General features: G+C 47.8%; 1 protein-coding gene across 1 annotated transcript in view; it reads right to left on the reverse strand.

The window, feature by feature from the left end:
- Nucleotides 1-6640, reverse strand: part of cpne5b (copine Vb) — an 85589-nt gene extending 78949 nt beyond the window's left edge. The window contains exon 1 of the mRNA XM_076014291.1: nt 6380-6640. Coding sequence (XP_075870406.1) covers nt 6380-6498 — 119 coding nt within the window. The 5' untranslated portion in view covers nt 6499-6640. The remainder of the gene's footprint in view (nt 1-6379) is intronic.
- Between the last annotated feature and the right edge of the window lie 5713 nt (nt 6641-12353).

Below are 12353 nucleotides of genomic sequence, written 5' to 3' on the forward strand. Positions count from 1 at the left end.
AGGGTTTGAGAAGATTCCCTCACGTTGGCACCCAAGTTGGAAGATTCCGGGCCTGACACAGAACTGAATTTGACGGGAAGAGAAATGACGGCGTTAACTCCTGGCAGCAAAGCTGATTGTGGCCCGAAAGAAGCATTGGGATACTGAGAACTAAACAGGTGAGCTGTCACGGCTGCAGGGGATTACTGGGTGTGAGGTGGCACGGACGGCAATGGCACATCTTAACAGTAAAATAATGCACAAAAGAAATAAAAATCGATTTCCCAGCAAAGATCGTGGCAATCTTTGCACTCTATTGGCAGGGGAAGGAAGATGTTGCTTTTAGCGCGCTGTTAATCTTGTGTCATGTGCACTTTTCTTATCCTGCACCTTGCCTACAGTGTGCTGTATTGATTTGGTGAAAGCATTAGTCACAGTCTGTCCGTCGGTGTCAGAGAAAAGCACTGAAAAGAAGGCATTTTGAAAAAGGAAAGTAGACTTGAAGTGGAATAGAATGCGTATGTTGCTGAGGAGCAACGTCTTCAGAGCGCTCACCCACGGGTGTCGACAGAAGGTTAGGAAAGATTTAATTAGTCTCAACAAATTTGTGGCTGAATGCCTCAAGCTGTCCACTCTAACATCTTTGGTTACCAGAAGTTCCTCACAGACATACTGTTGACAAACCCCTCAAACGGGCAGAAAATTCATTCAACTGAGAGAAAAGTCTTTCTAAGTGCCTGCTAAGTGAATTTATGACTTGTATATACACGCGGCCACTGAGGGAGGCTTGGAATAGAGAAGGTGTGGAGCTCTCTTTGCAGATTCCGCCGTTGATGGGCCCCCAGGGGCCTGCAGATAGGAGGAGGCGGAGCCACAGACTCATCAGTGCAGCGGGCGTCCCACTGTTCAGGGCTGCAGCCCTAATAACAGCGCCTGAAATTGGATGCATAAACTACAGTGGGTGCAAGTGATTCCAAACAGTTTGTTGTCTCCTGGCATGTAGGGAAGCTGCTCTGCTGCCCCCAGTGGCCTCAACAAGCATTACACCCCACCAGTCTCCCATTTTACCAGGGTGAGAGTTTCCAAAGGGGAGTTTCACAGTTTTTCACCCATGAATAACATGTCTCTCTATACTGCCTGTGTCCTGTCATCCAATTGTCCAGAATATGCAGCAGCCCCACTTGACTCCTAACAGCCACGTTAGCACCGTTAAGGCCATGATTTCAGCCACACTATCCACTGTAGCCTACGAGCCAGGGGCACGCTGCACAGCTGCTAACACGCCATGTCAGTGACTAATGCATGCATCCACTGGGTGGAACTGTGGCCCTCCAGAATGGATTCAAAAGTGTCTCCCAAACCGACAGCAGCCTTGGTGTTGGTGAATTGTCCCTTTAAAAAGAACCGGCCCTTAAACCAAAACGTTTGGGCTGTAGGTTTCAATGGCCGTCAATGCTTCAAGATTCAATGATTGGTACCTACATTTAAGGAGGGAAATTTTTCATTTGCATCTTGAGGCGTCGTTCACTGAAGCGGCGCCTCACCCCACCTGGGGTTGGGGTGAGGCGCGGGTTTTTTCTTTTTTTAAACATCCTCATCCTCCTTTCATTCCCCGCCCGCTCACATCTCACAGAAATGTTGCATCACTTCGGAGCGACTGGGACTCGGCGGTGATGAAACGCCATCACCTGCAGCGGGAGCAGAGATTTCTGCATTTCTTTCACTTGCTCTGCGCACCTTTTTTGTCAAGCGCGTTCTTATTGGAATCCCTGCATGATTTCACATCCGCTGATGAGCATGTCCACATTCATATGTTTCTCATCACAGCCTGCCCAGACGTTTTCAATTCCTCCTCCCTCCACGCCTCTGTCTCTCCCCGCTCCAAACCTTATTCCCCCCCCAACCCGCGAGCTGGAGCTCGACCAGGGTGGGCTGTTTTGTTGTGCGACAGAATTAACCATGTGACACGCACACAGAAGGTTTATCGTTCCCGGCAAGCTCGTGCCTTTGCCAGGCAGGGCTCCTCTTTTCTTTCCCGTGTCCTTAAAATAGTTAATTAAAGCGGCACGGATTGCAGCACTCGTTCACACCAGAGGTGCTTGCTTCTGCGTGAATGTGAGCGAAATCAGAGCGACACGAACTTGTGCCGCTCCTTCTCCCCCTGGGGGGGGGGGGGGGGCTTCACTCTGCCAACCGGGAAGCTTTCATATCTGTCCCAGATCCTTGCAGGAACCTTTTCGCTTTCTGAAACTGATGATCTCATCAGCCCCATTCTGCATGCGAGCGCTGATCAAGCCGGTCTTTCAGCGCATGGTTTTTTTTTTTAATCATCACACAGCCACACTGTGCTCCAGAGCCAAGCTGAGGAATCCTGCCGCTCCGAATGGGAACCAGAAAACAACCAATTAAGACTTCTAAAGGACCCGCCCTCACTTTCACATCATGTGTAATTACCACTTATACTGATTCTCTCTGCTCCAGCCATTTGATGGGAGCTTTGACTCATTGCGCGTTGCCAGTCATGTGACCCTCCCTGACCTCCACCCACCATCCTCTCCATCTTCATGAGATGTGCAGGACCAAGATGGCACAATCATCTACCTTGTCTTGCGATGCATAAAAATTACTTCTTTTTTTTTTAAACCAAATCAATTTGGACACTATGAATCACTTCCCAACATGTTCCCCAAAGTGCTTCTGCGCCAAACAGCTCATTAGGCTGCCGGCCTGAGAACCAACGATCTTCTGATCAATGGTCTGCGCTCATCATCCTGAATGACTCCACATTTGGCCATTTAATACAGTGTGCATCTCTGCTAATAGCCTCTAATGAGGCAGTGGCCAATTAAACTCTAATCTTAGTCTGGCTCTGACTGTGTGGTCAAGCTGCAAAGCTCCAAATGGGGCCTCAAGAGTATTATTAAGGTCCCACCACAGGCATCACCGGCTCCTGTATCGCCGACATCTGAGCATCCCAGATGATTGCTGAAGGCCACACAGCGCTGCAAAGGTGTTTCCACGATGATTTTTTTAGGACAATTCTCTGATGGCTGACAGTAATAGCAGGTGTTTGTTGAATTGAAGGTACACAGCCTGCTGCCGCTTGCTCAGGGTTATTTCCTGTTATCTGGTCTAAGAGGTAGAGGCATGGGCTAATAGATCAGATAATAGGAAATCTTTACCAAAAAAAAAAAGCATTACTCCCAATAGCAGCCTTGCAACGGAGAAAGATCTCTGAGATTTGATTTTAAAATCTTATACAACCATCTTGCCCAGCTCTGATAAACCAATCAGCTTCACATTATTTGTGACAAAGCGGCAGCCAACTGCTGCAAGTATCCCTTTAAAACCACAGAAGAAGAAATAGGCAGAAATTGTCTTGAAAAACTTGAACGTTCCATTTATGACGTGGCAGACAGAGAGTTCATCCGATTGGTTTCTTTGAGGATACGTGTATTCGTTTTGGATCAATGCAATTAAAGTTACACCACAGGGAGACTTGTAGACGTAGAACTGCATTGAACAATGCTAGAATACAGAGTCTGAATGGTTCAAAGAAAAGTTGGTATTAAAGAGAAAACATTTCACAGCAATTTGCTTAGGGTGGCAACACACAAAAGGCACAAACTGGGCCATTTGCAGTGAAGCAAGAACGAATTAGAACCCCTGAAATCCTCAGCGTGCACGCGCTTGGTTTTTGTGGGTCTCTTACATAAGCTGCAGCTTGCTGTTAGGCTTCGAGAAGCAACGAGCCCCCTGCTCATCAATATCTCCTCCCAGCAGCGGCTGCTCCTCCATTGACTGAAGCAATCCTTCAATAAACAAGCCAGACTGTCTCTCCTCTGAGCTGAACTAGAGGGACTGGCAAGTGGCTCCGGGCCACATTGGAGACACCAGCACATCCTTGATGCCTGAACCAACTGGACAGTTGACTGCAGATGATATTCATCATCACAGCTGAAAGGACATTTAACATACGGAGATGAGAAGGAGAAGAGAAGGACTCCGAGGCAGCTGTGCCAGACCTCCCTAAGTTCCATCAATGATGGAAACATTATTTTTTCATTTAAAAAAAACAAAAACAAACAACAACTCAGGTTATTGCATGTCGTCCCTTGTTCTCGTGTCTCCTGTGTTTTTTTGCAATTGTCAGAGGTTGTGACGTTCTCTCAAAAATGTGATAGAAATGACGCAACAAACAGAGCAAAAGAAGAGAAGAGATTGACAGACTGTCTCAGTTGTGTCAGTGGGTGATGCAAGTGACAAAAAAACAAAAAACAATTTTGGGGGGGAAGGAAAAACAAATAAATGATTACCCGCATCTGCGCTGAAGGAATCGCAAATGGGGAGCGGCTTCACCCGTTTTCAGCAACTTCCTGCCACCAAAGCTTCTCGTTCCTCCTGCCTTCAATCTTTCAATTGTCAAAAAGGTCCCCACTGCCTCCGTCGGAGCCCCCCCGCCCCCTCTTCATTTGCCATTTGTCCCGGTAATGACACGTTGCCGAAAGCACGGAGAATGACCCTTAATAAGGGGTATTAACTGGGAGAGAGCGGCTATCATCGCCGTTTGGGGGCTTTATAAAACGTATAGGAGTACAAAGGCGGAACATTGCGGCTCTTGAATAACAATCTGACTCACGCGGCATCCGCACGGCGGGATTTGGAAGATTTGCAAGGCCTTGATCTGTCAGCGGAAGTGTTAACGGGACAAAGAGATTTTAAGGGTTCTGTTGTGCTCGGTGAAGGCTCAGCGGTGCCTTATTAAAGATTCATTATCGCCGTTATTGCCACGGAATGCTGGAAAAGCCGACCTGAGGCACCGGTACACAGCAATTCACTGAGGATGAGCCCACTGGAATATTGCTATAATCTGGAATTATTTAGATTATTTCAGACACACCGGCGGATTATTGGGTGGAAATTGAATTAAAAGGATGAAAGTTGGGCCTGAGCTGTCTCAGATTTTGCTCTTCCCATACTTTTAATTATTCTGCCTCACTCTCACACACAGACAGACGGACACACACTGCTACACGAAACAGCAGCGAAGCAGGGAGGCGGAACATCGACCGTCCCTGTTGGATTAATCACAACTTCTCCTCAAACTCCTCCTCCACTCTGGTAGGAGACATCCACACGCACACGCATGCATGTCAGAGGAATCGTTTGCATAGAAGCACAAGGGCGTGTGTGTGTGTGTTACAATGGGGCTCATCATTTACCTGAATGGTGCTTAATTGCTCATTACCGAAGCATGTAATCCCAGTGTCCCCAGGGCTGGAAATCCAAACCCTAACACACACGTTTGTTTCGCCACTAAATCCGCCACCAGTTTCATACGGCACAAGAAAAAAAAAGAAATCAAACATTCAGCAAATTGGAACGCACTCATTTCTGTGCCAGGCTGGGGTTGGGTCGGGGGGGTGGAGGGTTGTTTTTTTTTTTCACTCTGAACTGAGGAATGTGGCAGCGAGAGCCTCTGAACGGCAGAAAGCCCATCAATAATGCACAGCCAGCTTGTTATAGCTCAAACTCACACGCTTCGATGGCTCACCAACAGGACCCCGCATCAAAGACCGGAGGTGAGTGCGAGAGAGAGATGGGGGGGGCGTACAGGCATTGACTTTAGAACCTCTCCTAATGGGAAGGGGAGTGACTGTTTATTCCCACTGAACAAGCCCCGACGAGGAGATTTATTCAGCACAAGCCAGATCCATCTGACTGCGGCTCTGGTGAAAAGGGGGGGGGTGTTGCTGCCGGTGAATGAAGACTAGGATTGGGGTCACGGATGGCAAACAAGCCAAAGGACTCCGAACATCTGAATCTTTTACGCGCACCGTACTCTTGAAGGAGAAGGCGGGGGAGTGGGGAAAGTGGTTCAACAAGGCGAAGGCTTCTGCCTGAGAGGATCTGCATCAGCACGCAGCGGCTCCTGAAGCAGGGAGGTTAGGCTGGAATAGATGAATGTTTATTTGCCTCTCAACAATAAGAATCTTTTACAAGGATATTTTGCAGCTTGTAATAAACTAGTGTGAAAGTTGTTTAGCAGTTCAAGTGAGTGGATTGATTGCACAGCATTCAAAAGATCTTTTCATCGATTGTGCTGTAAAAGCACACAAATAAAACATCTGAAGAAAAAAAAAAAAAACTATGATAGAATCCCGATCTGGTGAAAAGGTGACAACAACTCTGTCCCCGCCCAAAAGCTGCGGCTGCATCTCCGAACAGAGTGTGACCGAACAGCGCCGAGCACACACACACACACACACACACACACACACACACACACATACACACACACAGGGTGGAGCGCCATCCCAACTTTTCCTACAAACGCTGCAATTTCCCGCGACCGAACTTTGGTGATGCGTGGCTCCCCGAAGCGGGCGCGCGGACTCACCTGCACGAGACGGTGATCTCCACTTTGGTGGCGGGGATGTTGCCGGTGATCGGGTCGAAGTCGTACACCGATGACACGTCCTCCACCTTGTCCATCACGTCCCCCTCCATCGTCTCCATCGCCGGATCCCGCCGCGGCTCGGGTCCGATCCGGGAGCAGCACCGACCGGCCCTGACGGAGCGCGACGCCTCTCCGGGGACTCCGGGTGCCAGATCAGAGACCAGCGGGTCTCTGGTGCGAGCCGGTGAGGCAGCCACTTCACAGATGTTGGAGCGGGAGAGGAGGGAGGGATGAAGTAAGGAAGGAAGGAGGTGGGAGGAGGAGGAAGATGAGGAGGAGGAGGAGGAGGAGGAGGGAGGCGTGAGTGGAGAGCAGCGGCACAGACACACTTGGTTAACACTCCATGCGGCATTAACTGAAACTAAGACGAGGAAAGAAAGAAAAGAAAAACGTGTATGTTTCTACGCTCGTGCCGTGTCGGAGGTTAGTGTTGCACATGACACGGAGAGGTGGACCCCCTCTGCTCTTTGTCTCCAGTCTGCGCGCACCGCGGGGCGCAAGAGGAGGAGAGAGAAGGCGAGATACTCTCAAACACACCCATCCTCCTCCCACACGGAATCACACTCCAGTGCTGGCAACCCTGCCCAACCATGTCCCTCATGCTGCTGCTGCTGCTGCTGCTGCTGCTGCTGCTGCTGTCACACTGCACACAGCCTCCGCTTCCTTTGCTATCAATGTTTGTGTGAGTGTCATTCATTGTCATGGCAATTCATTTGCGCAATGATGCTATTTAAGACTTTAGGGTTGTTGCTGTTGCAGCTGTTGTTGTTTTGAACTGTTATAAAAGCCTATTGTCAGATTACATGAACCAGCACACCAAGAGGGCTTCACACAGGACGAATGGCGTGGGGGGGGGGGGGGGGGGGGGACACTTTTTTTTATGGTATACTTGATCTATCCATCTATCTATCTATCTATCTATCTATCAGCTGGAACGATTTTAGCTCCCCTAAAGCATTCTGATGGTGTTCATAAATATTCAGCCTTTAAAAACAAAAAACATCCATTATATCAGCATTTTTTTTCAATATGTAGAAGAAGTACTTTAAAGCGGATATAGCTTCATTTAAAAGAAAGAGAGAGAGAGAGAGAGAGAGAGAGAGAGAGAGAGAGAGAGAGAGAGAGAGAGAGAGAGAGAGATTTGGGCGGAATTTGTGCAGTGAAAAAGGAGGGGGGACCAAATCAGCACCAGAGAAGTGGACAGCTCCCCGAGGAACCGTTCTGCTCTGGAAAAACAAAATGTTATTAAAGTGTTTTAGCATCTAAAATAACTGGGAAATAGTTGTAAAAATGAACCGAAGATGATAAAAATGGAAGCATTTCTCAAAGCTGGAAAGAATTAAAAAAGAGAAAGGAAAAACAGTCACCAATTAAAATGTATTCATGCTGGCTCAGTTAAAAAGACATGGACATTCAATGTCCAGCATCCCCAGTAGAACGTTGTGTGCCACTTAGACCTGCCCCACGTAAAAACATAATTATTATGTTAAACTGCTGCAGTACGCTTGCCAACACACTGATTGTTTTTTTCCTCTTCATTTCTGAATAACTTCAGGACCTGAATGCTGATGGTGTGTGGAGTAAATGTTTCCCTGTTTCTCTCTCTCTCTCTCTCTCTCTCTCTCTCTCTCTCTCTCTCTCTGCTCCTCCTTTTAATGGTTGTGCAAAGGTCAGATGCATTATATGTACATACAAGCGATCTGTTGCTTAAAGGGTTAGGTCACTGAAAATTTAAATATCATATATTTGCTATTCAGTGTGTTAATACAGGCTCCTGTGGAGGAGAAGAATGTAAATCCATAGAAAAAAATAAGTATATACGTACATTGCCCAGTGTATTGGAGATGTCTACGTTGGTATTAACTCTGGCTTAGTTTGAACGTTACTGCAACTGGTCAGTCTTGTAAGAGTTAACATGAACACAGTAGCCTGGAAATCAGTAGTTAACTACTGGTATTTCCAGTCTAATTGGCCTGCTTAGTCTTCAAGATGCTTGAATGTCATCACACATCAAGCTGGGTTGGAAACGTACCACGTTTTTTTCAGTAATTTGGAGGGAACAGTTGCTATGGGCCTCAATTTCCCAGGTGAATTCAGTCCATTGTCTTCTGTAAAACTCCACAGTAGTTGCACAGATTTGCCATTTAATGCCACGCTTGAAAAAAAAAAATAGCCTTTTGAGAACTTTGCTTCATGATTTTGGTATAATAATTGTTTTCGTTTGTTTGTTTGTAGCATATACCTCCGACTATTGGCAAACTTTTTCACCTTCTTTTTCACCTTCTCTCCTGCTCTGCCTGTCATTCCTTCTTCTACATCTCCCACAGCAGTAAATCTTCTTACCTGCTTGATAAAAGGTGGTGGCGGCAGCAGCAGTGGCAGCATACAGCTCTCTCCTGCACACACCACCTAATGTCTGCATTCCTGAAATCACTTTAGAGCGGCACAGGACGCTTCTGCCCACTCAACCCTCCGGCTCAGGATTAGGAAAACACACACACACACACACACACACACACACACTTATTTCTTTAAACACAGGTAGGTGGTGGAAAACAACAAAAACAACAATGACTTCCTCTCATATGGTGCGTAAACAGAGAGGCGCATGCATGTACCAACACACCCCATTCTATCTTTGGATAATTCTGTATTTTAAGCACTCTGTGTTTAGTGTGGGGGAGGACGTTATTGCAGATGTTCCAAGAAGTGGGTTGGCAGGAGCAGAGCCAGAAGATGAGGTTGTTGTTTAGGGTGGAGGGGGGGGGGGGGCAGCCGAGATACGTTTTATTCCAAAAATGAAATGGGAAAAGAAAGAAGACAGGACGTCCACATGGGCTCCGTTCCCTGCAGCAATAAGCAGTGGCACGAGCAGGAATCCATCTAAATTTCAATCCACTCTCGATAAACACTTTGACAGCCAGATGTGACCGGAACTGGCGGCGCTACAGTCAACAGTTGTCAATTCAGAGCAAATAACCCAGAAACAGTCACTGACTGGCAAAAAAAAAAGGGGGGGGCAGGTCTTGCATTCGTCCAAAGCCAATCGCATGTATTCGCTGTTTTTTTGTTTTAATAACAGCCAACTTCCTTGGAGCACAATTAGGAGGAGAAATAATACAGCGGTGTTTTTGTGGCATAACCGTAAAACATTAAATATAACCTTTAAAGAAAATCGATTGTCCTCTCATTCCGCCGGGCACGGAGGTGGTCAAGGCTTTGTGCCGCGGCTCACATTAATAACACCGTGGTGCATTCAATTGTCCCGTCGCATCCTCCTCCTCCGTCCTTTCTCTTCCCGCTTCCTGTAGTTTCCCCAGCGCTAATTACTGTGTTTATGCCTACTTGCGTCATGCCGTCCAAGAATATCGCCTTTCTGGGGGCAATTATGCAAAAAACAGATAGATGTACTGTCACGCACGTGGAACGACTCGGAGTGAAAGTGTGGGCTGTTTAATTCCCTTTGAATCTGGTAAATAGAGGCGTCCTGCTCTCTCCTGCCTAATCTCAATCATCAGTTATCTTGTTCAAAAACAGACACACGGCAAAAAAACATCCAGCCCTTAATGTGTTTTTAATGTCGCGCCTCATACGCAGGGAAATGATTAGTAAATGCTCGTAAATCAGCGGCTCTGTTGATATTTACAGTCAACTTGTGTCGCACACTTGAAAGGCAGACTTTTCTGATTCCTTCTCAGCTAAATATATAAACTGTGGCGGCGTGCGGAGGTAAAGAAACGGATCAGCAGTTCCCTCTAAGTGGGAGTTTTTTCCTCTCTCTCTCCTGACTGACAGTTTTGCCTCATCGGAAAACTGTGTTGCTCCCCACTTAGAGTGAAATGTCTCCCACGGCGCAACTGTGTTTGTGTTTTCAGAGCTCATTATGGCAAAGACTTCATTTCCAGAAAATAGACGACGCAGTCGGCCCTGCTGCATGAGGAAAACATGATTAGGCTTTTTAGTCCCCGTCAACATAAGACGGTCTCGCTCCTCTCTTATGTTTAACTGGCCAGCAGGTCGCAGCGGTAGCTGCTAACACATGGCAAACTTGTAATGTGCAGCCAAAACATGCCGGGACACAAAGAAATTAAAACAAAGCAGCCGACTGCCACATATGGGAACACCTAAAGCGCCGCTCATTAGCGCAGTAATGGCCGATTTGTGCAGCTGAAGCAAACACCAGGAATTTCCGGGTTGTGTGGAGAGACGATTGAGTCGGGAGGGAAGTGGGGGCGGCTTCGATAAACCTCCTCGGTTGAAAGGGGCCACATGTTCTCTCCCGGAGCGTAATCCCGCACAGTGGCCCAGCAGTTTTAATCCAGAATCAAAATCCCTCCTAAGGCGGCAAAACATCACAGGCAGAGCCGCCGTGAATGGCTGCTCCCAGGTCGCCAAACACACAGACAGAAGGAGCCACATCGAGGAAAACAACACCCACATTCATGCCATTATGTGTGGGGGAGCGACGGCGACACGGGTGGCTGATTGACTGGCTGACGGCCTGTTGCTCGCTCGGCGTGCACGCCAACGGTGGGTTCGCTCGAATAGGTGGGCGGTGGATTAAAGTGCGCTGCGAAAACACCGGCACACGTTGGGCGGATACTAACTTCGAAGTTAAAAAGGGGGGGGGCGGTGTGGGAGACAATAAAAATGTAAAATGAACTCTTTTTATCAATGTCTTCCAGGACTGTCGAGACATTCTGTGCAGAGATTGCATGTACTTCCCATGTAGGTTTCCTCCAGACTCTCCAGCTTCCTCCCACAGGCCACAGGAAGGCGCATCAAGTGAAACGGCAACTGTGAATTGTCAATGAGAGTGTGTGTGTGTGTGTGTGTGTGTGTGGTTGTCTGTGTTGGCCCTCCGCTGAAGTGGTGATTTCTCCACGCTGTAACCCAGCTTTCACCCCAAGACAGCTGGGATAGTAGGCTCTAGTGTAATGCTAGAAAATGAGTGGGTGGGTGGATAGGTGGATGGATGGATGACACCTGAGCGCCCCAGAAATCTATCAACTCTTCACCTCTATTGCATCATCCACATTTCAAAAAGCTCAAGCAAAAACGCACAACTCTGGATGTCACCCCTCTGTGACATCACAGAGCGACCGCGTTCTGAACCCTTTGTGTGTGTGTTTGCACGCATACCTTACCGTTCGCCCACAGGGAGGCTCAGATTCAGCAGCTGAGGTTCAGGCGGATGTAACGTGGCTCCGCCCACGTTCACACGATCCTTGGTGCTCTGCAAGAGAAGGTGGAATTCTGCTGAACCACTCTGGTACTTCACAAGTCAGGTGGTGCTCCGGTCCTCTGATGCCGAACTCATATTTTTTTCTTTTCCTTCAAAACATGTCCAAAGGTCCAACAAAGCATCGGTTTTAGCAGGAGGCTCCAAACAGAGGGTGGTTATATGTTTCTTGCTGCTCATCAGCACAAAGTGTTGGCTCCTATAAAGCAGAGAGAGAAAAAAAAAAAAAGCTTTGGTCAGGGGGCGTGTCTGTTTCGCCATCAAGTGCAGAAGATGAGAGTGAGGAGCAGGAGGAGAAGGCAAAGTTTCCATCAAGGACATTTTAAAGAAGCCAAGAGACGCTGTTCCGCTCACTGGCCATTATTTCACCTCCTAAAGCCGCTTTGATACCAACTCCATAAAATTTATCTTGGTTAAGTGCTGCCCATAAATGCTGCGGGCACTTTCCAGTTACACCAACTCAGGGAACAACAAAAGGCGTGAAAGGCCTCCAGTCGTAGAAACACGGCAACAGACTAAAAGGTGTCCGAGTCGCCAGGAGGAAGCGGGAGCGCCGCAGTGGATTTAAGAAGTCAGGAAGCCATGAAAACTGGCAGACCGACTGGAAGTGGAGCAGATGCTGGCGAAACGGGGAACACAGGTGGTGGAGACGGTGAATCGGTGAAGCAGCAG

This window comes from Nelusetta ayraudi, unplaced genomic scaffold, assembly GCF_046127955.1.
Source record: "Nelusetta ayraudi isolate G7.1 ecotype Tasmania unplaced genomic scaffold, CSIRO-AGI_Nayr_v1 ptg000168l, whole genome shotgun sequence".
Taxonomy (NCBI): domain Eukaryota; kingdom Metazoa; phylum Chordata; class Actinopteri; order Tetraodontiformes; family Monacanthidae; genus Nelusetta; species Nelusetta ayraudi.